The sequence below is a fragment of the Cyanistes caeruleus genome, chromosome 15 (genome assembly GCF_971803275.1).
Source record: "Cyanistes caeruleus chromosome 15, bCyaCae1.hap1.1, whole genome shotgun sequence".
Classification (NCBI taxonomy): Eukaryota; Metazoa; Chordata; class Aves; order Passeriformes; family Paridae; genus Cyanistes; species Cyanistes caeruleus.
Window position 1 is genome coordinate 6,609,199 of NC_141715.1, and position 25,337 is coordinate 6,634,535.

General features: G+C 53.8%; 1 protein-coding gene across 1 annotated transcript; it reads left to right on the top strand.

The window, feature by feature from the left end:
• The first annotated feature begins 17,984 nt into the window (after positions 1-17,984).
• ARSI (arylsulfatase family member I) lies at positions 17,985-24,062 on the top strand. The gene is made up of 2 exons (XM_023935953.2): positions 17,985-19,006; positions 20,078-24,062. The coding sequence occupies exons 1-2, from the start codon at positions 18,687-18,689 to the stop codon at positions 21,480-21,482; spliced, it is 1,725 nt and encodes a 574-aa protein (XP_023791721.1). The 5' UTR covers positions 17,985-18,686; the 3' UTR covers positions 21,483-24,062.
• The last annotated feature ends 1,275 nt before the right edge of the window (positions 24,063-25,337 follow it).

The window sequence follows — 25,337 nt, forward strand, 5'->3', positions numbered from 1 at the left end:
CTAGGGCAGAGAATGGTGTCTCCTGGGAAGGATGTGGATGGGGCTGAGCAGACAGAGGCAGCCTGAGGATGCTGTTCGTGGCCTCTGAAAATGAGGTTGGGTGCAGCTTGAGCCCCTGGAGCCCCAAAACAGCTCTGTCTGCTTCAGGGATATGGATGAATAGCTTTGGACCTACTTTGACATGGTCTGGAATGGCTTTATACCTCCAGAAATTGCTCAGTTTGCTTTGTTTACTTAAAGAAAAAAAGCCAAACAACCCAAATCTGAACACTAACCCAGCTCCCACCAGCAGCCTGGTGATTAGAGGAGCTGCTGGCCCGGGCTCAGAGTCTCTCCTGGGCAGGAAAGCTCTCCAAACATCTTGAAACAAATGTCAAACTATTAATGGAGGCTTGCATGGTGCAGGTGATTGCAAAAGCACTGTTTGGAGAGGTCTAGGGAGAGGGTGGATGGGACACTGAGCACTGGGAGGGTGGCAGGTGACCAGATTAGCAAGTCATTAAGATGCCAGCAGAGAGACAAAGAAGGGGAGCCCATCCTGCTAAGGAGACCCTCAGGTCAGGTGTGGGCAGGCCAGAGGAGCACAGCCCTGCCAGGCAGGGTTGGAGGTGTTCTGCCAGCCCAGCTTTTCCAGCTTTTTCCCTCTGATCTCTGTGCCACAGGACGGTTCTTTACATGGTGCCTGGGGAAAGCAACCCAGCATTTGGGTGCCAGGTATGCAACAGGCCCCTGCTCTGCTGCATTTTCAGGCTTCCCTATTTCTCCCGTGGCTCAGGGCACACATGGACTAGAAAGCATAAAGGATTTGGCTTTTACCAAGTTCAATAAAGCATGGGAGGGAGGAAGATAGATGGGCACAGATGGGAGGAAACGCTTTCAGGAGAGACTGCTTGAGAAAGGCAAATAGAGGATGTTAAAGCTCTGAGCACCCATGCACAAATGGCTTGAAAAATTGACTCCATTTCCCCCCTGCCCTCACCAAGTATCTCTTCACTGCCGTAGTTCAGGGTCACCCGAGTCCAAAGCTTCATACCCTCAAACCACGAATATGCTCCACAAACCACAGCACAGGGCCTGGGAATAACACAACCCACTTGAATGAAGAAATCTGAAAAAAAATAATATGTATGCTGCACCACAATTACAGGTAGAGAAGGTATTTGAGGTGGTTAGTAAACATGTCAAAAAATAAATACAGCTATTCAGTCAGCAAACAGCTGCGTGATTATAACCAGGAAAATCTACCCCAGCCCAAAACCAGCTGAGACCCAACAACACGCGCTTATTAAGGACTGGTATTTTTTCTGTGTGTGCATTTTTTGGAAGGAGGTTGAAAATATTTTGCCCACTCTTTATTTTAGGAAGGTGAAATGTCCCTGGTGGATTTCAAAAGCCAACCTTTCTGGTATGTGCTGTCCATGCCAAGACACTGAGTCACGAAGAGATCGGAGGAAGCTGTTGGAAGTCCAGACAGGGATAAAACAGCTGTAATTGAGGGGCCTGCTCAGCTCTGTCTGCTAATAACCACAAAGCCCTTCCTTGCCCTCAGCCTTCAAGCTGAGGTCTTTGCTTGCTGCCACTTTCACAGGCTCCCTGGTTATTGCTTGGGGTCAAGCTTGTCCACACCTATTCAGTTCTGAATGACTGCTTGTGTGCCAGCCAAGCCTGGGGTCAGGGGTGTTCCTGCAGGCTGGGGAGCACTGTGCTCCCAGCTGGAGCTGACAGCCCCCAGGCACGTCTGCAGGACCCTTGGGCTTTGCTGTTCTCCAAGCTTCAGGTTTATGTCTTTGTCCACCCTGGCACGTCATGTGTTGTAGCAGTGTGGGACAGTCTCTGGTCCCGGTGTTGCACATGGGGTTGCTGATGCCCGTTGAGGGCTTGCAGAATGAAGGGAGTGTGATCCGTAGGGATCACGGGGCAGGGTGGTACACAGCACCCTATCTAGATATGAGAAGGTCCCAGGCTGTTTGCCCAGGGAAGTTTCTGCCCGTGTTTACTCTGCAGTGGTGGAGCAGGGACAAGAGGAAAGGTGCTCTGGTTGCTCCTCAGCTGTGGCAGCCCCTTTCCTGATGTGTTTCATGGCTGCTGATTCCATCCAGAACGTGAGCTGCAGGCACAATGCTCCTTCTGCCTCGGCTCCAGAGCAGGGTGTGACAGGTGGCCAGGGACAGGAGCCTTGTGACCCCCAACAAGCGACTCTGATGTGTCTCATGGGTCAGAGCATTGGCTGAAAGTGCAAGTCATGTTTAGAAGGATAACCTTCATGGCCCAGTTCAGAAGCTGAGATGAATTTCCCTGCCCTGGAGGCACCACCTGAACTGGGCAGAGACAGGAATATGGAGGAGGTGGAGGTGGGGCAGGACAAGGTGTAAGAGATAGATGGAGATGAAAGGTGTTAAGGGACAGTGAGGAGAGAAGGTGGCAGCGTGGGGGGAGAGAGGCAACAGGGGAGCAGTGAAGGGACAGAGAAAGAGGTTCTTATTTCCAAGGGAAGATGAGTCAGGGAAGGGAGGTAGGAAGGAAAGGAAAATCTGATGAGGGATGGAGAAGCAGAGGAAATGACAAAATTAGCCTGGGGGGATTTGGCCAGTGGGGCCCCTGGTTGGGCAGCTCTGGGTGTGGAGGGGGTTGCCAGGTGCTGCTCAGCAGGGATTTGAGTCACAGCAGATCTCACCACGTCTGGGCAATGTCCTGGGCTGCAGCTAGGAAGCTCTGGAGGCAAAATTGCCCATGGCCAGTGCCACTGTCCTCTGCCCAGCCAGTGGTCTCAGGCTGTGCACGGACAAGGAGCTGCTTTGGGACCAGTCTGACTCAGGAATCCCGTTTTATTCTTCCTCCCTTTGTTTTGCTGTACTCTCCCCCCTCCTCCTTTTTCTTTGTCTGCTAATGCACAGCAGATGGGAGGAAATGCCATTTTAAATGCCACAGCATCCTGATGAAATGCGATGGGTTATGGCAATCTCGGATGAATCATGGCATTGTTTTGTGCACACGGCTCTCTCGGCCTCGCTTGGGCAGCTTTCTCCCTCCAGCTTTGCAAGTACACCGAGGATTGCTCAGGCATCCCCACCAGCCTGGTGGCAGGTGCCCTGCACGACCTGGGTGTCCAAGTCACATTAATTAATTTCACCACCCGCATTTCTGAAGGGCAAACCAAGCCCATGACCCTTTACCAGTGGTGAAACCAGCGTTTAGTTTGGAAACATCTGCTCCACATTGCCTTTGGGGACTTCAGGGGCTGTAAATGATACTGTTCTCATGTTATGTTTGTAGGATTTTTGCACAAGGTGGAAGAACAAGCTCAAGGGAGCCTGACCTGGTGAATCACAGCCATCCCCAGCACCTCCAGCTTAGCCCTTGGGCCCTCTGGAAAGCTGTGTCCCCACACCTGCCTTCTCCCTGGCCCCAAAGCCAGGATGGACTCACAGAGCCAAACCTCAGGGCTGTGATGCGGCCACTTGCTGTTGAGGCTTTGCTTGGGGTGATCAGATCATTTCCCCTAAGCTATGAGACAGGCACTGAATAATATTGACTCACTCTCTGGCAGCTTGCTGCCAGATGAGAAGGAGCAGCCCAGAAGTGAAAAGAAAAATATTAATAATATATATATATATACACACACATATCCCAACAGCTCCATCACTGGAACTCAGAGCAACCCAGCCCTTTTAGTTTCAAACTAATTAATTGGGGGGAAAAAAGTCACCTTTAAGCCGGTGGAATATAAAGCAGTCTTTTAAATTTGGTAGCTGAAAGAACAGATTTGAGAACTCCAACGAGCAGAAGACGTGACATTAACATTTTGTTGCAATATGCTTAACAACCTCGATTGGAAGTGTCTCTCTGGCTGTGTCTCACTGCCTGTGTGTCTGCCGGCGTGGCAGTTATTCAGTGCTGGCACTGAACATCAAGTAGCATTAAGCCATTTAATTTCTCATTTTTTTTGGGAAGTAGATCCAATATACATCGATGCAGTGAGCAGAAGGGCTGTTATTATTAATCAGCCCCCAGCCCAGCCCTGCTTTCCCGCAGGCTCTTGCTCTCCTTTGTAAACCTATCCCTGTTAAAAGGCCTGGCAGCCTCGCACGCAGCACGGCCAACACCAACAGCCACAACAGCTCTGCTGTGTTGATCCAGGACTCAGCAGCTCTACCTGGGAGGAGAGGGAAGGGGCTCTGTTTGCCTTCATCAAGCCAGGGATCTGGGGTATAATTTTTCTCCCATCAGGCATCCTTTGCTGCTCCAACTGGAGTCCAGAGGCGTGCGTTAGGAAAAGGAGGGGAAGGAGGCAGCAGAGGGAGGCAGGGGCTGCTTGTGTCAGGGTGGTGCTGTGGACCTGAGCTGTGGTTTGTGTCCTTCCAACATCCTGAGCTTCCTCAGCTCCACTCTGACCAGAGCAAAACTCTTGCTCCTGGTTAAGTGCCACAATATGAGACTGAGAAAGGAGAAACAACGCCTTGATTTTCAGCAGTGAGCTGCCCCACTACTGTGGCTGTATCCTATTACTTCACCTCAGGACAGTTGGCTCTTGCTTGTGCTCCCACCAGACCAGCAGCATCTGTCCCCCCAGCCTGGCAGTCTCTGTCCCACAGTCCCTGACCATAACCACTGCCTGTGCTGGTGGTTTGCTCTGAATTCCCCCCTGTGTAGGGTCTGGGAGGCTGGGAAAGCTCAGCAGGATGGATCACCCAGGGGAGGATCACTGCAGCAGCATGTCCCACCACCCTCCCTGTGGGGCACAGCCGTGTGCCAGCAGTGGGGAGGCAGCAATCTGAAAACAGGGTTAAAAAGAGAGAGAGAAGAAAAGTAAGAATTGAGGCCTCTCCTTCTGAGGGTTTCTGCTTTGTACATTAGTGTCCCTTCCTGGTCCCCTTGTGCCTGAATGTGGCTGCTGGGCACGGGAGCACGCCATTAATGGGCTCTTGATGTGTGTTTATTTCGTTTAGCACATCCTGAGAGCCGTGGTGAGAGCCTCAGAGACGTTCATTACGCTGATTGCTTTCCCTGCTTATGAAGATGGAAAAAGCCACAGTGGTTAAGGGAGTGGAATGGACAGATGCCAGATGCATTAGTGCTCTGGGCAGTCATGGAGGGCTCCTTCCATAGCCTCAGGAGGAGAAGAGTTGAGAAGAACACGGCTTCCCCAGGACCTGCACTCATTGATCAAGTGGCTGTGGGTTGAGGGGGGACCCCACAAGGGACATGACACCCTGCAAGGGTCTGCCCTGCTCTGGCACGGCTCAGTCTGAAGGCAGGGGAGACCAGCATGAGCCTTGCCTCGAGTCACGGTGCTGCCAGCCCTTCCTGATGCTTGTGGCATGAGCAGCCTGGGGTGGGCAGGGCAATGGTCCTGCTCACAGCATCCTCATCCTCTGAAAGTGTGAGTGCTGAGCCAGCCTGACTGGCTGCAGCCCAAACCCCCTTGCCTGCCCAGGCAGCCACAGAAGGGTGGGTGGGTCACCCAGCACAGCCTCTGCTCTCTGCAGCACAAGCTCAGCCTGTTCTCTGCCAGACAGGAAGGTGGGCAGAATGGAAAGCTCCTAGTACTCAAACCTGTGTGCTCCTGGGCTTCCCAGGTGAACTGTGAGGAACTTTGCCTCTGCTCAAGTGGAACACAACCCCACACTGGTTCCAAGCACATTCTCCAGGCTGATGTAACTTTGATGTACCAGAAAAACTCAAGTTTAAGGCAGGAGCGACATGTACACATGTGCTTGTGAAGGAGTAACGTGGGGGGGACCAGATTTGGACCCTGTACTGATGGGGAGAGCCAAGATGGGTTTCTGTAGCAACATTAGTCCCTGTTCTCCCTGCCTTGCTGAGGGGCAGCATGGCCAGAGATGCCCGTTTATCTGTGTATGACAACAACACACAGGAATTGAAAACAGATTTTTGCATTATCTTGCTCGAGGGTTGTTGCAGTACAAGGATTTATTTTGGATTTTCTGCCAAAAAAATGTATGCAGAGATTCCACCAAAGCACATATATATATGTTTCTCTTGGAAACAGAAGAAAACCATTATCCGAAAAAGCCCTGCACTGTTATTAATCTCTGGGGCTTTATCCAAGTTTCATTAGGAATCTGGACATACTTGAAATGGCTTTCAGATAAAGCTGAATGAATTTCTCTCAGTCTCAGAGGCTGATGCGGCTTAATTTCCTAGCTGAGATTTGGGTGGGTTGGGAATTGGGTAGGAGATTTCAGCCACCTAAACAGGGAAGGAGGGAGTGCCTTAAAGCAACCCAATCTGAGTGACTCGCAGGCTCTATCCACGGCTCGCTGGGAGTGTGGGGTGAGCAGGAATGTCGAGGGAAGCTCTTCCTTGAACTTGAAATTGCCTTGGAGACTCCTAATTCATGGGGCAGGAGAGCTGGGAGAGCCAGTTCTCCGGGGTGGATAACCTCCCCTAATCCCTTGGAGCAAAAGGCCAAAGCAGGGATGCTGGAATAAGGAGGATGCTGAAGGCACTCCCCTGCCTCCCCTGGACCAGGCGTCCTGGATGTGGCCACCTCAAAGCCATAGCCTGCCAGCCCTTGCAAGCCACAAGAGGGTGACAGAGTGCCATCCTGTGCTGTGCTGGCCCAGGACAAACCCAAAGGTGTCCCGGGCTGGCAGAGGACAGCAATCTCCTTTGGAAGGCAACCAGAGACTCTTGGAAAGTCCTTGATGAAGTCCTGGATGGGAGAGAGTGCTGGCTGGAAATGGGATGATGGTACTGAGGAGCTGGGGGCTTTTTATTCCACCCAGCTTTAGTTAGCATCAGTTCTGGCATCAGAAAACCATTTTTGTTGCCAAAAAAGGGGGGAACTCCCCAAAATTGCTGTAGCAGACAGGGAGAGAAGCCTTGCCCTTGCTCCCCCTTGGTGGTCTAATGTGAAACCCATGTTTTATAGTAATTCTGGAAAAACAGAGAGCTGCTCCATGTCTGTCTTTTGTGCTCATGGAGAGCTTGTGGCCAGCCAAACCTGCACCTCCCAGTGCTCCAAACATGCTGAGGCTTGGAGACATGGATTTGTGGAGGAGCCACCTGAACTCAAACAAGGTTGGGATGGAGGCAGCTTGGTGCCACTGGAAAGGATGCTCCAGGAACATCTGTGCCATCTGAAGTGATACTGAGAAGGAAAGATGCTCCTGTTCCTCTTCTTTCTGCCTGGGATGTGCCCAAGATGTCAGTGTGTGGTCACCCTGGACATGTCACACCTCACAGGCTGCAGCTTTCTGTATGGCCACGACCATGTACTGCTGGTTGTCTTTTGGCCCTGTGGGGGCTCTGTTGCAGATCCCAATCCATGGCCTTCCCTGGACACAAGCAGTGGTCCCTTCTGGCTCCTCTCTCCCTGAGACCATAGCATCACCCCTTGTGTAGTGTGGTCCGGGACCAAGGAGCTTCCTGCAGAATGATCTTTGCAATTCTGCTTCTAGAAGGACAACCTGTGCTTCTGAGCAGCTGCCCGAGGCAGTGTCCAAGATAGAAGATGGAAGAGCTCTGGGAGGTTTCCAAGCTGGAGTCTCATCCTCCCTCTGTCCCAGGAGGCTGGGGCAGTGGGTGTGGGCTCCACGGCATCGCTGGCCTGGAGCACCAGCCAGCTCCCTTGCAACTTCATCTGGGCTGGGCTGGGAAGAGCCCGCAGTGCAGCAGACAGGAGGCTGGCTCTGCCAACCTCTGATCTTATCTGCTGCTGAGAGCAGCTGGTGGGGGCTGCTCCTGCCTCCCGGGAAATTTGTGCTGCCTGGCCGGAGAGCTGGGCAACATTTTCCCACAGAGTGTGGATTCCTTTTACCCCTCATGCTGCTGCAGGAGTGCACGTATGGATATGGCATATTGGGATGTATATTTGCAAATCCCCTCGCTCCTAAGTGCTGTTTATGCTGTTATTGGTAAAAAGACAAGGGGACAAAGGGGTGATTTCCCCCTAAGTGCCTCGGGAGGTGCACGTGTGGCAGGGACATGGGGTGATGTGAAGGAGGGTGTGTGCCTGAGTAACACAGGCTTTTTCTTGCAGCTGCAACTTCTTCACTGAGTTTACATTGCAAGGATATTCTTCTCTGTTCTCTTTAAATACTAGAAGTAATTAGAAGCTGCTTATGAGTAATTGCTTGGACTAAGCAGTCTGGTTTCATTTAAGTGGTTGGTATGAAATGCCTGATGGTTTGGTAGGGAAAAAATGTAAGAAAGACTCCTCTTTTAGGCTCCCAGGAGCTGCCATGGGGTTAAAGCTCACCTTTCCTTACCATCTGGGACTGTGAAGCCCTCCAAGAGGGAGGTGGGAGAAAACATTTTCTCCCTTGAGAAGGGTGGGGAAGCTGGAAGAGGGGCTGGTTATCCCAAAACTAACGGGGCCAGGGGTTTTCAGTGAGGAACAGCTGATCCCACACTTACCTTCAGTCCCACAGCAACATACAGAAACATTTTCTGCCACTCCCCAAGGCAGAACTGTGAAAGCCTAAAGCCAATGTTAACGACCGGCTTGCAACACGCTGGATTTTACCGACCTCAGTGAAAATTGTGACAATAAATCTGCCTCAGGCTCCAGTCGTTAAGTTGTCCTCAATACCACAAAAATCCCTGCAGATTTCGTGTTTACTTTGGCCCTGCAAAGGCCGTGCTCTGTTACAGTGTTAATGGCAAGAGAGATTTTCGGGGCCTTGGACGCGGTGGTGCTGGTTTGGATGAGGCGGCGGCAGGGAGCGGATGGAGGGAACGGGCTCCGTTTGGTGCGTTCAGCACATTTTATCAGCTTATCCGATCCGTAGGCAGATGAAACAGTGCAAGTCAGGCGGGGTGAGAAGAGATTTCCCAACAGGGTAAGCAGGCATTTGGAGGCAGGAGGAGTGTGGGAACTGAAAGGAAGAGGAAGGTTTGGGACCTGGGGCTGGGGAAGGCTCTGTTCCCCTGGCAGAGAGCTCGGGCTGAGGGTCAGGACCATGTGTATGGCATCCCCTTGCACAAGCTCTGTATTTATGTCGCTCCTCGTGCTGGAGGCACATCCTGATGCATCCCAGAGACCATCCTGGAGATGTGATGCTGAGGAGCTGGACCAGGGCTGACCTGCGCAGCCGTTCCCATGTTATCCTCGCATCCTGGGCTCTGGTCACCTAGCAACTGTGCATCAGATCGCACAGCAGCCTTAAATAAATGGTGTTCAGCAGGACCATGAACCCTGCAGGGCCCCACATCCGCATCCCCACCGCTGCAGCCTCGGCTCTGGCAGCTCTGCAGTTGCCAGCACACAGTCTGTCATGTGCTGCCAGGGCAGCTACATAATCCGTGCTCATGCTTTCCCCCTCTCAAATCCCCTCCGTCACCCTGGATTTAAGCCGGTCCTGTGGCACCTGGTACACTGGGAGCTGCTTTCAGTGTATTTGAGAATCAACTTCTCCCAGGGCGGGATCCCAGCCCTGCCTTGGATCCTGGGGCTGAGCTGCATCCCCTGTTTTCATTTAGCTTGGTGTTTAGGGGAGCTGAATATGGGTTATACCTTTCCATTTATAGTTTTAGCAAAGCATGATTGGATTATGTTCCAGTCATTTTTTATCTTGACTAAAATGTCGGTTTTGAAGACCTATTATTAGCAATTTTTTGTATAGCTTCTGGATTACTGCAGATAATCATGAATCACCCTCTGCAGTATTGATATAGGTACTCCAAGCCTCCCAACAACCACCCTGTGAGTTATGCCTGCGATTACAAGCAGAAAACCCTCAATGGTAACAGGTGGGACTGGAATATGAGGATGGTGCTCCAGATCCAGTGTCTGCAGAGCAGATTTCTCCAACATCCTTGTGCGTGGCATTGAGTCCTGGTACACACGCTGTGGTTCAGCTCCAGCTCCCAGTTCCAGCCTGGGACTTTGCTTCCAGCCCCTTCCAACCCCTTCTCTACATTTGTCCTGCTGGGTGCCCATGTTGCTCTCCCAGTGCTGGTTTTGGTGCTTTCTGTTTAGGAAACTGCATCTCTCTGCTTGATCTGGTGCTTTTACTGGTGCCTGGTGGGCAGCTGCCTGCACTGGAGTGAACACAGCTCACCCTGGCTCCAGGAGAAGGCTGCTCCTGGCCCCTCTGACTTGGAATAAAGTTATTTGCATAATAAAATCTTAGAATAATTAAGTTTGGAAAAGCCCTCTAAGATCATCATGTCCAACCATTAACCCAGAACTGACAGTTTCACTCCTAAGCCATGTCTCCAAGCACCAAATCTACATGTTTCAACACTTCCAGGGATGACGATTCCACCACTTCCCTGGGCAGCCTGTTTCAATGCTTGACTACCCTTTCAGTGAAGAAATTTTTCTCAACATCCAATCTAAACCTCCCCTGGCATAATCTCACCCTGCAGAGTTTGTCTGCAAATGCCATGTGCTGCCTCTGAGGAATTACTCCTGGAGTTTTCTGAGTGAGATACTCCAGTGTTCTCCTCAGGAAATTCAGCTGAGAGAAACTGGGTTTTATTCTCATTATTCTGCTCTGTTTCCCATTCAGGAGGGAGGGATACAAGCTCCAAAGTTTAATCCTAGATTTCTCTGCTGACAGAGCTCACTGCACAGCCAGGAAAGGAAGGTCTGCCCGACTTTGGGCACGGCTGATACAGCATCACGGTTGTCCTGGACCTCTTTTCTGCTAGTTTAAGGTCCAGAGAGTGTCTGGGTTTAAACCAGGACCTTCTGGTTTGACTCGTCTTGGGAAACAATAGCAGCAACAAGGCTGCTGTTTTACAAACCCAGGGTGAAGGGAAACGTGGGTGCTCAGCGTTCAAAGCTCCATTCCCTCGTATCTTGCTTTCCACTGCTAAAATGTCTGTGGGCACCCTGGGCCTTCGAAGAAACTTCAAAGGAGGCAGCACACCCTCTTCTGTTAGCACTGAAGACTGATGAATAATAGAGTGGACCCACCCACTTGTACTTTAATCTGTCATGTTCTATGGAAATTAAGCCTTTCTCTTACAAGAAGGCAATTTGTGCTCTTGGCATCCTGGCCGAGAAAGAACTCTCATCTCCCGCTGGATTATTGATACCTTTTGTATTAAGCAATGCAGTGTCTAATTGGGCTTTTTGCCTGCTCTGAACCACTCCCCAGGCAGTGCTCAACAGCACAGAGTCCTTTTGAAAGGGTGGGAGCAGGAGCTTCCAGCGCCTGTAGCCAGGGCTTGCTGCTGCCTGCAGGGATGGGGTGGGCAGACAGGAGCTGCGGGGTCTGGCCAGACATGCTCCCTGCCCTCTTCCTGCTCCAGCAGCGCGGTTCTGGACAGCCTTGATGTAAAACTCTTTGAAATGCCCCTCCTGAGCTTCCCGACTTCATCTCCTGCCAGGATGGAAAACAAGCCTCGGTGCTGGGGAGCAGCAGCATCTCTGCCGTGGTCCCCAGGGTGCTGAGGAAACACGTTCTGGATAAACAGGCGTCCTTTTGCCCGTAGGGGGTACAGGTGTGAGCCCTGCTGGCACGGGCAGGTGTGTTTTCCTTGTGCAGAAGCGAGGTTATAAACAAGCAGGGCGCTGAGGCCATCCTGCCCTGCCCTGCTGTGAGCTCAGCCGTGAGAAAGGGCTCCTTGTCTGGGCCAGGCACCTGAGCCAAGCCGGGGAGTGCTGGGCTTCATCCTCCTCATCCTCCATGCCTTGGCTCGGGGCAGCAAGCAGAGCTCTGGGTGGGCACCCTGCCCACCGGCCCTCGCATCTCCTGCCAGCCCAAAGCCACCACAGGCTGCCTTTGAAGAGGCTGCACCTGAAAGGGGAGATGGAATTTAAGGGCAGGCAGGAGCCAGGAGGCTGCCCAGCCCTGGGGAGAGGATGGCCAGTGCCTTGCTCTGCTGTGGCTTGGGAGGAGAGCCAGGAGCCTGGTGGGGTATTAGGAGGACGTGGAGGGGCTGGGGCTGCTCCCATGGACACAGGTTTGCAGGGTCCCTGCAGACCCAATGGCCATGGCTGCTCCAGGAGGGAAACCTGTTCAGAGGCTCCACCAAAGGTGCTGGGTTGCAGCCTGGAATGGCTTTGAGGTGGGGAGACATTTGCCATTACTCTTTCTTTCCCAGCCCAGGTGAGGCTGCAAGTGATGCCAGCATCTTGCATAATTTGAGCATTGAGGAGTTTCTGTGTCTCCCATGATAAATCGTGTCAGGAATGAAGGTGGGGGAGTCCAAAATCAATAAGCTGGGGAAGCCAGTGTCAGGGTCACATGGCAGTGCTGCCAGAAACCAGCTATGCTAAATGCTTAAATCCTTCCTTCCGCTGCCTTGGGACCTTCTCTGCTTCAAAGAGAGCCCTCAGAGGCCAGGGAACTGCTGACTCTTTTTTTTATACATCCTTTAGCAATCCAGTCCTTCTGGAAGGTGAATGTATTGGGGACAAACTCAAGTCCACCCCAGGAGCCTGGCAGGACCAGGCCATGCCCATGTGCTCTCTGTCTTCTATCAGACACTGCCACACCTGGGCAGGTTCCTCATCCTCAGCCTGTCCAGACTGCAAAGCCAGACTTGAGTTGTTTCCTGTCACCCTCTCCTAAACCTGTGGGGATCCACATCTCAGCTCATCCCTGGCTCACAGCAAAGGGAATTCTCCATCCAGACTGCCAAGCCACGACGTGAGCCTGCGGCTTTGCTGCAAAGCTCCAGTGGGGAGCACCTTGCTTCAGGGGAGTTCTGGATTTTGGGCTTGAGAAGAGGGAGCAGGACGAGGAGGGAGAGCACCCAGGCGACGTGGAAAGCTTGCCATAAGGCATGGGAAAGAGGGAGCGGTGCCAAACCCATGGGCTCCTCTCCAGCTCTTCAAAGCAAGTCGTTAGAGAAAGGAGAGGAGAAGGCGGCGAGCTGCAGTTTCCCAGAGGGTGGAGAAAGGCAAGGGAAAGAATATTATGTGAAGGAAGGGAAGCTGATGGACTGAAGTCTCCTGAATGAAAGGGAAGGAAGAAAACAAATATGAGCAGGAAGGTGTAGAAGTAATTTCACAGGAGGATTTGCAGAATCATTGAGATGCATCATCACAGTGACCAAAAACAAGAAAAATTCCTTACCCTAAGAGGAACTTTTCTTATTCAGGGCTTCTATTTCCTATTTTTCTGGTACTGCAGGACCCAGAGAGGAGGAAGGGGAGCAGCAGTGTTTTGATGGGGAGCAAACCCTGGCTAAGCCCAGCATGTGTTGTTAGAGGCTATGGTTTACATTAGAAAAGACTCTAATACTGTGCTATGGCTTCCAAGTGCATTTTGATGGTGATGATTATTTTCAGCTGCTCAAATGGTGTGAAATACAGGCAGGGAATTGAAAAAAAGACCATTTGGCTTTTGAAAAAAATTCAGAGCCCCTGTCAGAGGGACAGCTGATGCTCTCCTCTCTGCTCCATAACGTGCTACCCTGGTGGCTCTGGCATCCTGTGCCACGGCTGCTGCTGCGCCGCTCCTCGTCCTTTCAGCAATGATTGCATAACCAGGAACTGATGCAGATTTGCTGTTTTCTCCTCCTCTGGCTCCAGCTCCCAGAGAGTGAATTATGGTGTGTTCAAAAACCTCTGAGTTCCCCCAGCCCAAACCCTACCCCTGTAATCTGGTGGCGGTCTCGCCGCAGCGGTTGTCACTAGAAAATTGGTTTCTATCCACAGGGTCCATGTGGCCAGAGGCAGAGAGGTGCTGGGCTCTGTGTGGGAAAAATGAGATCCTAGAGTGGGCAAAAGAATATGGAGGGCTGGTGGGGAGGAGGCAGGTCCTGGCACTGCCTGGCAGAAATGCTGCTTGCCTGAAATGCACCAGGGAGGGGAGATGGTCCTTGGGGCTATCCCTGGAGGATGAGGCACTGGGGAGCAAAGAGTGCACGTGGCAGGGAGAAGTCCAGGACAGAGCCATTCACCAGTTTGAGGTCATGATGTCCAGAACTACCTGGAGGCTCCCAAAGTCAATGGAGAGGTGCTCACCTCCAGCCCCATCCTCTCCTGGGCTTGGGACTGGCAGTGCCTCCAGCCTCTTTCCTTCATCACAAATTACCTGGCCAACCCCTTCTGTCAGCCTTTTTCCCCACTTCTAGACAAAACAACCTTTCCCCATTCCTGGGGCTGCTCCCTTCTTCTCCAGACTTGCCTAGGCTCTTTCATCATGCCAATAAAAGAGTAAATGCATCACACGTTGGCCAGGGAGAGTGGAAACCCTTAAACATCTAAGAGGCGAGAGCGACAAGAGGTGTTTTTTCGAGGCTCCCTCATGCCCTGTTAGGTCAAATGTCTTGCTCTGAAGCAAGAGAGAGGGGACTTATTAAAAACCTTTCATTTTTCTGATTTTTAAGGTCCTGTTTCAGCAGGCCGGAGGCTGAGGCGTGAGTGGGGCTGTCGAAGGGGAAGGGCAGTGAGCTGACGGCGTGCAAACAGATTGTGCAATATTTGCCTTGCACAGAGCTCCCATTGTAAAGCCTGGGAGTTCTGCTTCCAATAAATCCCCTGCCATAATGCCCCATTGATGGCAAGAGAAAGGCAGTATTGAGGACTGAAACAGCTACGGCCCCGGGAAGGGTTAAAAAATAAAGAAAAGGGGGAGAAAAAAGTAAAAAAAAAAGAGAAAGATTTGAGGCTTAGTTTTAAACTTTGCTGTGTGGCCCTCGTGGCAGATCTCAGGCACAGAGAAATATGTGGAGCCTGTTTGCATAACCCCATTTGCAGCGAGCACTTTCGGAGCCAAAACGCAAGTGCGGCCGGAGCCGAGGGGTGGTGGGGAGAAAAAAGCAGGAAGGGCTGTGTTTATTTTCATTCTTGCCCCAGGCCACATAAAATTAATAATTAAAAAAAAAAAAAGAAAAAGAAAAAGTAATAATTCAATATTTGGTCAGAGAACCAGCTGTGCAAATGGGAGGAGCTGTGCCAGCTGCAAGGACATGGAAGGACTTGGTCCTGGCACTGGTCAGGGTTTGATGCCTCGCAGGTCATGCTCCTGGGCGTAAAAGCACCAAAAAGGAGCATTTTGGGCTTTGGCTGGTGACTTTACCCTGGCTGATGAGTGATTCCTCAGCATGGGGAGCTTGGTTCCATCTGGGCAGGGTCTGCAGGCACCTGGAAGGGCTGGGCCAGGGTGTGGGTGGGTGATGCTCTGCCCACAGAGCTGCTGCCAGCCCCACATCCAGCACCCAGCTCACCTGATCAGCCTCCCCATCACCCTGAGCTGGTAATGCCACTGCAGACCAGGCTGGGAGGGAGATTCAGTGTCTTTTGTCACAGCAGCTGCAGTGACAGGGAAGAGCAGGGCTGTCCTTGCCAGGGCAGATGCAGGACCAAAGCAGGCAGGGTCTGCTGGCTGGCTCAGCATTCATCGCTGGGCTGGCTGCCAGGGGAAATCTCCCCATTGTGCAACATGCTGGAGCTCTCCAAGGAAGCTCCTGGCTCTTGAGACATCTTTGAGTGAGGCTGGACAAGTCACTGCCTTGAATTAAGAGCGGCTGAGGGGTTGCCTGCAGGCCCTGAGTACTTTTTCCATCCTTAGACCTTGTGATGCATTAATCACTCTCAGAGCAGCTGTGCAGACAGCTTAAATCGTCCTGACCCCAAAGCTCCAGACTTGTCATTTCTTCCTCCTCCTCCCTGCAAGCTGCTCCCTGCTCCTGCCATGATATCAGTGGGGCTGGGTGGAGGGCCCCATTGCACCCCATTTCCTGGGATCTAGAGTGTTTTCACTGTACCCCTTGCTGCTTTTCACCCTTTTATCCTTTCTTGGAGGAGCACCCAGAAGGTGTCCATGTGCTGCTGAGACTCAGCCAGCTGTCCCTGAACCTCCTGAGCAGGGTCACTGCCAACAAATTCACTATTTATTCACCCTTTGGCTCTTGGAAAAGCTCCCTCAGCTGAGTTAACCCTGCTGTTTCTTCCCCAGACCCGGGGCTAGTGTGGACCCATCACTGATTTAGCTGAGCTGGCTGCCCTGGCTGGCACAGAAAGTCCCCTCTCTGTGTCAGCATGTGCCCACATCCTTGCTGCCATCTCCTTCCCTCCTTTCAACCCTCTGAGCTTTGGCCACCAACAGCAGCTTAAACCCAGGATGACTCTGCCAGTCTGTGCCTCCTCATCCTGAGGGTGTGAGCTGGATGTGACCCCACCACACGGCTGTGGAGCAGCAAATCCACACACCCTGGAGGTGCTTGTCTCTGCTCTTGCTCCTCAGAGCAAGATACAGCCCTGCTCCTCGTAGGTGGGCTCCAAACCACTCCTGTGGCCACACATCCCTTCTGCTGCCCCTTCCTGCACCTCCCTCCTCTCATCCTCTGGCCCCAAGCAAGACATAGTTTATCACTGATCTGTGTTGCCTTGAACACAGTTTCTCTGCCATGTCTCAGGCCTGACATCTTCAATTTCCACTCTCATCTGTAATACTCACCCAAGTGGACCATTATTTATTATTTGGAAAGAGCTCTGATTGCAACCCCTGGTGATAACTCTGTCTCTGTTTCGGGGTGTGTACGGAGCCATGTGTACAGGAGTACACAGGACCCAGGAGACAGGGATCCCCCGCCTCTGTTTCCCTTCAGTCAAGTCCAGGTTTTTCCAAGAAGAGGATATTGTTCAAAACTAAAGGCTTTGTGGAAGAAAAGGGAGGCAAGTGGTGGGAAGGAGAGAGGGAAAGGGAGAGGAGGAGCGGGCGGAAGGAATGAGAGATGAACCCCTGGGGATTAATCAAACCTCACTGAAGGGCTTAGCCCAGCCCTTCCGAGCTGTGGAGTGAGCAGGGACTCTGCGTGCAGGGAAAAGCACAGAACACAGTTATCCATCCCTGCCTCCTGCTCCTGTCCCCTGCACCCCTCCCTGTGCTCCTGCAAGCCCCTGAGCCCTGGCTGAAACTGGCTTGGTCCTGGTCCCTTGCCTCCATCCTCCCTGTGTCTAAGGCTAGGAGGGGGAAGCCCATCCTCCCTTTGCTGTTCTTGGGAGCCCCTGGGAGTGAGGAGCCTCCTGATCCCTCTTCCCCACCCCTCCATGGTGCCCGGGGTCCTAGGGAGCAGGCTGGCGTGGGGCAGGGGGGGACACTTGGGGACTGAAGGGTCAGTGGAAGGACAGGGGGTGTGGGAGGAGCCCGGGGAGGGGACCCAGAGGAGGGGATCTGGGAAGGGGACATGTAGGGGTCCTGGAGCCACCTGTCTCCTCTGCTCTTCTGAGCCAGTTCTGAAGGCAGAGCCCTCCCAGGCCCCCAGTGAGCCCCCACCACAGCCCTGCAGTTGTAAAGGCAGGTGGGGTGGCTGGGCTGTGGCTTTTGGGTGTGCTGGGACTCTTTGTGCGCCCATAATTTTGGGACTGCAAACAACCACAGGTCTCAGCTCCCAGCTCTGACAGGGGTGGGTGAATGTGAGTGGGTTTGTGCTGCCGAAATCCCCCTTTCTGGGCCATGTCCTTTGCTGGGAAGGTGGGGGGACCAGATGCATACCAGGCAGGAGGGTTTCCTGATGAGTGCTGGCCCTGCAGAAGGAATTGCATGGGGCCATTGCTCATCTCTACCAAAGCCCCCCAGAGCATCAGGGCACTGGCCCCTTGTCCCAGCACCTCAGGCTCGGGTCAGTACCCCTACACTGGCAGAATTCTCTGCTTCCCACCAAACCCTGCCCCTCTCTGACTGTGACAATGGCCCTTCGCTGCCTCAGTTTCCCCACTTGGAAAATAAGTGCAGCAGCACCCACCGCTCTGTAGTGCTCTGCAAGTCCCCGGGTGATTTTATTAACACTGAGGGTGTTCAAGCAGGTTTTTGCAGCTTTTCCATGTTCAGGATTTATTTGGATGGTGATCCTGTCCGTGTGGGCAGCTGGCCCCAGCAATCCCTCCCGGGCTGGATGCTGCGGGGGCTTCAGCTGAGCATCCCACAAGGATCCTGATCCATGCGGCACACCCCTCGGTGCAAGCAGGGAGAGAAGCACCGGTGGCTCAGGGAATGCCCCGCTTAGGACCCTGCATGCTCTGGGGCTTCCCAGCTTTTTGCTGGAGCTACTGAGCTGGGAGGGGCCGGGCCGGCAGCTTCCCATAAACCTGGCGGCTTAGACCAACTCCTGGACAGATGTTGGGAGCCTGCCTTGGAGCGGAGGCTGGGAAAAGGAGAGGGCGGCTCTTGCCCGGAGAGTGAGGAGGAGAGCTCGGCACCCTCGGCTGGAACTTTAGCACCCTCGGCTGGAACTTTAGCACCCTGGGCTGGAACTTTAGCACCCTGGGCTGGAACTTTAGCACCCTGGGCTGGAACTTTAGCACCCTCTTCCGCAGGAGTTTAAGGGCGAGGATCGCCGTGCCCCGAGCGGGCCGTCTGGAGAGCCGGGCGGGCGCAGGGCTGGAGCGGACGAGAAGCCAGCAACTTTCTCTGACGAGGATTCTGTGGAGCTCTCCATAAAGAAATAACAGCGGGGAGAAAAGCCCGGGAAGCCGGGAAGCGCTTGCAGCTGTCGGGACGCTGGTGAGCGGCTCCGGGCCGCCGCCGGTCCCTGCGAGGAGCCCGTCCTGCCCTGCAGATGTTTGGGATTGCAGCAGCTCGGGGGTTATTTGCCTTGGACTGAAGGCGATCCCAGCCCCGGCGGATTAAGCTCTTTGTGTACACGCGAGTGTGCCTTGATGGAAGCTGCTCCCGCAAAACCCGCTGCGAGGAGCATCCCCTAGGTCAGGGAGCCCTTCTAGAGGAGGGGGAGAGGGGGAAACCTCCTGTTTTCGTGGCTCTGAGACGATGCTGGGGCAGTAACTCCCTCGGCAGGCAGCACGGTGCTTCGGGATGGCCGTCTATGCCCTCACGGGTTTCTCGCTCGTCAGCCTGCTCAGCTTTGGCTATTTATCTTGGGACTGGATGAAACCCAGTTTGGTGGCCGATGTGGCCACAGACCCCATGGAGAAACCACTGCCTCCCACCTTCACCAGGCCACCCCACATCATCTTCATTCTGACCGATGACCAGGGCTACCACGACATCGGCTATCACGGCTCCGATATCCAGACGCCGACGCTGGACAGGCTGGCAGCGGAGGGTGTGAAGCTGGAGAACTACTACATCCAGCCCATCTGCACCCCGTCCCGGAGCCAGCTGATAACTGGCAGGTAAGCCTGCTTACAACCTACTCATGTCCCTTTTTGGTCCTTTCTGTAGGTCTGAGGGGCTTAACCCCAGCTTGCTGCCAGACCGATGCCCTGGTGTATTGGCAGAGGATGGAGATCCTCCAGTGGATCTGGATTTCTCTAGAAAGCTTCCTGGGTGAACAGTTGATTTCCACACAGGGTAAATGGTGGCACATGGCAACAGCAAAAATGTGCATGCTGCTGGGTAATGGATGTCACTCTGGGAGAGGCTGGTCTCTAGTCAGGAGGTGTTTGGTGCTGGGCAAGCTGCTGTGTCCCCAGGTAGTCCCTGATTCACTGGCCTGTGGAGATTTGCTGTGAGGCCCTTGGTCTGTGCTTTCCCTGTATGCATGTTCAGCGCTGCACGGGCCAGCACAGGCTGGATGTTGCTCCATTGCCCTTTCCCACAGCAGCACAGTCAGATGTCCCCTTGTCCTGGGCCATTCTACCTTCTAGGATAGGTGGGGTTTCTCTGGAGTGGTGCTGTGTGGTCAGCACTCACTGGCAGGAGTAGGTAGGAGGCAGATCCTACCAGTCCACCTCCTGGTGAGGAGTGAGCCCCAGGGAGGTGCCTGTGGATGTGGTCACCTACTGCCTGGGGTGGTGGAGCCCACCAGGGTTCAAAGTCCTCCCTTCTCTCCTGATGGTTCTTGAGGAGTCCCAGACATGTCTGTGGTGTGCAAAGCAGGGGAGGACAGGGATGGTGGGGGACATTCAGGTGGGGTATTATGAACCCACTTGCTTGTGCTGCCCAGCCCTGACACAGCCCAGCCACCTCCCCAGGCTGGCAGCAGTGGGGACAAATGCTGGTGGCATTTTTGTGAGATATCTGCTGAGCCTCACCCTGTGTTCTTTGCATCTGCTTTTAGTAGTTAAGGATGGATGAGGAGCTCCCTGTCCCTGGCTGGAGCTTGCTTCAGTGGGTTGGGTTGGGTGACATGGAGATCTGTATTTTGTTTTGTTTTGGGTCTCTAACACATAAAGACCCATCATGTCCTCACCCCATGCTGCTCCTCATCACCAATGCTTTCCTCTGGCTCTTCTTCCTGGCAGGTACCAGATCCACACAGGACTGCAGCACTCCATCATCCGCCCTCGGCAGCCCAACTGCCTGCCCCTCGACCAGGTCACCCTGCCACAGAAGCTGCAGGAAGCCGGCTACTCCACACACATGGTGGGCAAGTGGCACCTTGGCTTCTACAAGAAGGAGTGCCTGCCCACTCGCCGGGGCTTCAACACCTTCCTGGGCTCCCTGACAGGCAACGTGGATTACTACACCTACGACAACTGCGACGGGCCGGGCGTCTGCGGCTACGACCTGCACGAAGGGGAGGACGTGGCTTGGGACCAGAGCGGGAAGTATTCCACTTTCCTCTACGCCCAGCGTGTCAGCAAGATCCTGGCATCCCACAGCCCCAAGGAACCCATCTTCATCTATGTGGCCTTCCAGGCGGTGCACACGCCCCTGCAGTCCCCCAAGGAATACATCTACCGCTACCGTTCCATGGGCAACGTCGCCCGCCGCAAGTACGCGGCCATGGTGACCTGCATGGACGAGGCGGTGAAGAACATCACCTGGGCCCTCAAGAAGTATGGTTATTATGATAACAGTGTGATCGTGTTCTCCACAGACAATGGTGGGCAGACCTTCTCTGGGGGAAGTAACTGGCCACTACGGGGTCGCAAAGGGACCTACTGGGAAGGGGGAGTGCGCGGCATTGGTTTTGTCCACAGTCCCTTGATCAAGCGCAAGCGTCGGACAAGCTGGGCACTGGTTCATATTACAGACTGGTACCCAACTCTGGTCAGCCTGGCCAGGGGCAACCTGAGCAATGTCCAAGGCTTGGATGGCTATGATGTCTGGCCTGCTATCAGTGAGGGCAAGGAGTCGCCACGCACCGAAATCCTGCACAACATCGACCCCTTGTACAACCATGCCAAGTACGGCTCCTTGGAGGACGGCTTCGGTATCTGGAACACAGCTGTGCAAGCTTCCATCCGGGTGGGGGAGTGGAAGCTCCTCACTGGTGACCCTGGGTACAGCGACTGGATACCCCCACAGACCCTGACCAACTTTCCAGGGAGCTGGTGGAACCTGGAGCGTCTCACCGATGGCCTGAGGAAGTCTGTGTGGCTCTTCAACATCACCGCTGACCCCTACGAGCGCTACGACCTCTCAGATCAGCGCCCGGACGTGGTCAGGACCCTCCTGATGAGGTTGGTGCACTACAACCGGACGGCCATCCCGGTGCGGTACCCTGCGGAGAACCCCCGGGCTCACCCAGACTTCAATGGCGGTGCCTGGGGACCTTGGGCCAGTGAGGATGATGGGGAGGAGTGGGAAGGCGGCCGGGAGCCCCTGAAAAGCAGGAACAAGAAGAAGAAGAAGTGCAAGATCTGCAAGCTGCGCTCCTTCTTCCGCAAGCTGAACACCAGGCTCATGTCCAACCGCATCTGACAGGACACTCCCCCAGCATCCACCCATCCTGGCCAGGGTGGAGCTCTGGACTGCAGTGCCATGGGGTGGGAGCCAGGGAGAAGGAGGGGAGGTGGCCAGTGCTCTCTTGCTCTCTCTTGCTCCAGGGTTCACTCCAAAACACTCCTCCCTGGCTGGAGTGGTGGCCACAGGGAGTTGCTCCCAGTGGGTGAGGAAGGGAGATGTGGTCTCTGCTGCAGTGCTTGGTGGTGGTGAATGGCAGTGCTGAGCTGGGCTGGCCCTGCACAGCTGCTTCCAAAGAGAGAGACCTTTTCCTCAAGGATTTTGCAACCAATCATAAGCTTTAAGTGTTGGCCATCAGGAGGCAGGAGGAAACTTGGGGGGCTCTGCCTTCATGTTAATCCTTACCATTTCCCTCTATTTACTCTTGGCTCTCAGCCTGCTGCCAAGCAGCTGCAACCTTTGTTCTTCCTCTGGGAACTCGGGAGTCTCCCCTTGAGGGGTGGATTCCTGACCATGGATGTCAGACCTGAGATCAACATGGCTGGACTAAGTCATGCTGCTACAATGACCTCATGTGGGGCTATGGCTTCCTCTCTCCACTGGTTTGGGGGGCCGGGAACAGCCCTGATGAGGATCTGTGGCCCATGGAGGCATGGTTGGATGTTCTCAGAGGACAGGTGCCTCTCTTCAACCCCACATTTGGGAGGCAGGTTTTCCCCCAGGTTCTGGTGGCGGACTCCACGTGGGTCAGCCACCCAGCAGAGCGTTTCACCCAAAATTTGCCTGGCCAGCCCCTTCATGTGCAAGCCTCTAGGCACCCCCATTCCTCCCTATGAATCCTACACATCCAACCAGCCAACCACCCCTGTCTGCCCCACCCCAGTGCTGGAGCTGTCCCTGTCCCCACATCCCATTGCTGAACCTGGGGCAGAGGGAAGATCTCAAGAAGGTCTCTGCAGAAGCTGATCTGCTGTTTTGTAGCTGCGGGACTTTGAAGCCGCGGTGGAGAACGGGGATGATGGGGACGTCTCCCGCCTGCCAGCACCGCGCCGCATCCGCAGATGGGCACTGCTCTTCCAGCAGCGCACGCGTGGGGAGGAAACCACCTCCCCATCATCCGCTGCTGTGGGGAGCCAGCCCATCCGATCGCCAGGGGCCAGGGAAGCCAGCAAAGCTCTGGGCCCCCGCGCCTTCGGCAGGGTGTGAGCGCGCATACGTGCGCTCGCAGGAGAGCTGGCAAGGATGAAAGGGGGTAAATAGCTTTAAAATCGTTTTGGATGCACGGTGCATTTCCATTTACACAATGTGTTTTACATTTCTCCCCACAGGTTTCTCTTGGTGCAGCGTGTGTAGGCGAAGGCCCTGCTGTGAATTTTGAAAATAGTTATTTTTGTCTCTGGAAAATGAGGCCCGTTAGGACTTGTCAGCTCTTGGATGAGCAGTGTGGGCTTTCTTTTTTTTTTTTTTTTTCTTTTCCCCCCCTCTCTTTCTCCCTTGCAAAATAACATTCATTTAAAATCTGTCATTGAAAGATGTGACAATTGGCAGCGCGCACACTGAATACCTTTCAGTGCGCTTTCAAGCCCTGTGTGTGAGAGAGGGATGAGGATGGGAAGAAAATGCAATGACATGTTTGTATTTTTTTTTTTTCTTACTCTTAGCTGGATTATTTGGGGGTATTGGGATTTTCTATAGAAACAAAGGAAAAAAACCCAGCTGACAGCTAGGCAGAAGAGAGGAGGCCTCTTCTTGTAGAGCTGGGAAGGAATTTGAAAAGCTGGAGTGTGGTGGTGTGTGCGCCAGTCCCCGCTGCTCTGTGCACGCCCATCACTGTGCCATCCCACCCCGCTGGCTCCCTGCATCCCTGCATCCCTGCAGCCACATCCCAAGGACAGGTTTTGGAGGGGACTCAGCTCCTCCATCAGCCCCATCTCCATCCCTGCTTCCATAGCATGCTACTCCAAGAGAACTGGTCCCCATGGCACCACCTGGGCGCAGGTGAACCCCAAGAGGATTCTCCACATCCTCAAACTACCTCAAATCAGCCAGCCTGGTCCCTGGGGATGTGCACCACCAGCAGTGCTGTGGCACCCGCTGCCATTTGGCAAAGCCAACCAGTTGCTGAAAATAAAGCAACATTTTGCTGAAGAAGAGGAGGCTGCTGCAGGCAGAGCCAAAGCCAGGGGAGAGCAGGGGGTGATGCTGCAGGGGCTGGGGAATAAATATTGGCTAAGGGAGAGTTGGTGCTGAAGGGAATGGGAGAGCAGGGCTGGACGTGGGGTGATGACAAGGCTCGGGAAATGGCTTTCATTTCCATATTTATATAAATGCATCCAAGTTTAGTCCTTCTTTTATTTTTTTTTCCTTCAAAAATGGAAATTTCCATGAAAACATGCTCGATTTTTCTTCCTTCTCTTTTACTAACATCCCCATGAAAATGTTCGTCTGGTCTCACTTCCTCTTTCCAGGTTTGGATCTGCTGGGCTGATGCTGGGTTTGCAGTCAGCCTGGCCACAGTGGTGGATCTGCTGTCATCTGTATTTTAATTAAAAAGAGTTGGATTTTGAATCTTTGCAAGAATAAACAACTGAAGGAAAATCTTAGTCCCTGAAAACAAAGAGGAGAAGTAGGCAGGAGCATCTCTGGGTGCTTGGAGGGAGCAAAGCCTCCAGCCCAAGGACAGCAGTTGTCCTTCACCACTGATTCCAGCTGTGCTGTGTCTGAACATTGGACTGGGAAAGGAGATGCAGCTGCTGCCACGTGTTCTCCTCATCACAGCAGTGTTCATTAATGGTCTGTGCTGGGAAAAACGCAGCTATGTGCCAAAATCCCATGTTTTCAGAGAGCTGAAGTCCCTCGGGATGGTGTGTGAGCTCTGGCTGCCAAGGTGTTAATGCAGCTGGAGAGATGCTCAGGCGGTGGAGTTCCCTGCACCCGGGAGATGTGTTTTCACAGACAGGCTGAGCCTTCCCTCCTTCCCAACCTCCCTTCAAAGCACCTGGCAAGCCCCAGGCAGCTCCAAAGCCCGGCAGGAGCTGGGCGTAGGATGGGGCCTGGGAGGGATGGGGCAGGGGGATGCGTCCGGGGCCATCAGGGATGGAGGGATGGGGGCTGCCTCTCTGTCGGCATGGACTGCCTGTCTCCACCCTGGCTGTTTCCATCCTGCTGGCTGGAGAGAGTGGGAAGGGGATGGGCTGGGAATGAATGGAGTTGGGATGGGATAGAGACGGGGAGGAGGATAAGAGGAGGGTGGGGCTGGGGCTGGGCCGGGCTGGGCTGGGAAGAGGAGGGGAGTGGGATAGGACGGGGATGGAATAGGGATGGGATACGTCAGAGCCTCTCCAGCCCCACAGGCAACTCCCACCCGAGAGAGGGAAGAAGCCCAGTATCCGGACACGGGATGGGCATCCCAGCGAACTGCCCCGCAGGGAGAGTGCAGAGCACCCTGAGCACCTCAGAAGGTGTTCTGCATCAGGTTCTGCAGCAGGGGCGCTTGGGCCCTGTCTCATGCCAGCGATCTGAGGATGTGTTGTTTTGCAGCTTCCCCCCACTCAGACCCAGCACACGACGGTTCCAGGGAGCCACATGGCACCTGCTGAGTGTCCCCAAGTATCATGGACATGTCCACAGGAGGCTCTTTGCCTGTGAACCCTGCTGCTGGGAGAGGGTGGCACTGAGGACGCCCTGTCTCAGCCAAAAGCAGCTTCCTGTGGTTGCAGGAGCAAGTGCTGGGCCCGCAGGGACAGGGCACGTTTGCAAACACAGCCCTAAATGTAAATCAGCTCTCCTCACCACCGTATTTATAATCTTATCTAAAAATAACCCCAAATTCAGCTTCCCAGAGGACAGCAACTGAGCATCCCCCAGACCCCA

Excerpts from the sequence above, each read along its gene's own strand:
- ARSI (XM_023935953.2), top strand. The coding sequence starts at position 18,687 with ATGGCCGTCTATGCCCTCACGGGTTTCTCGCTCGTCAGCCTGCTCAGC. Across the intron at positions 19,007-20,077 it reads AGCCAGCTGATAACTGGCAG|GTACCAGATCCACACAGGAC; the intron begins GTAAGCCTGCTT and ends TCTTCCTGGCAG.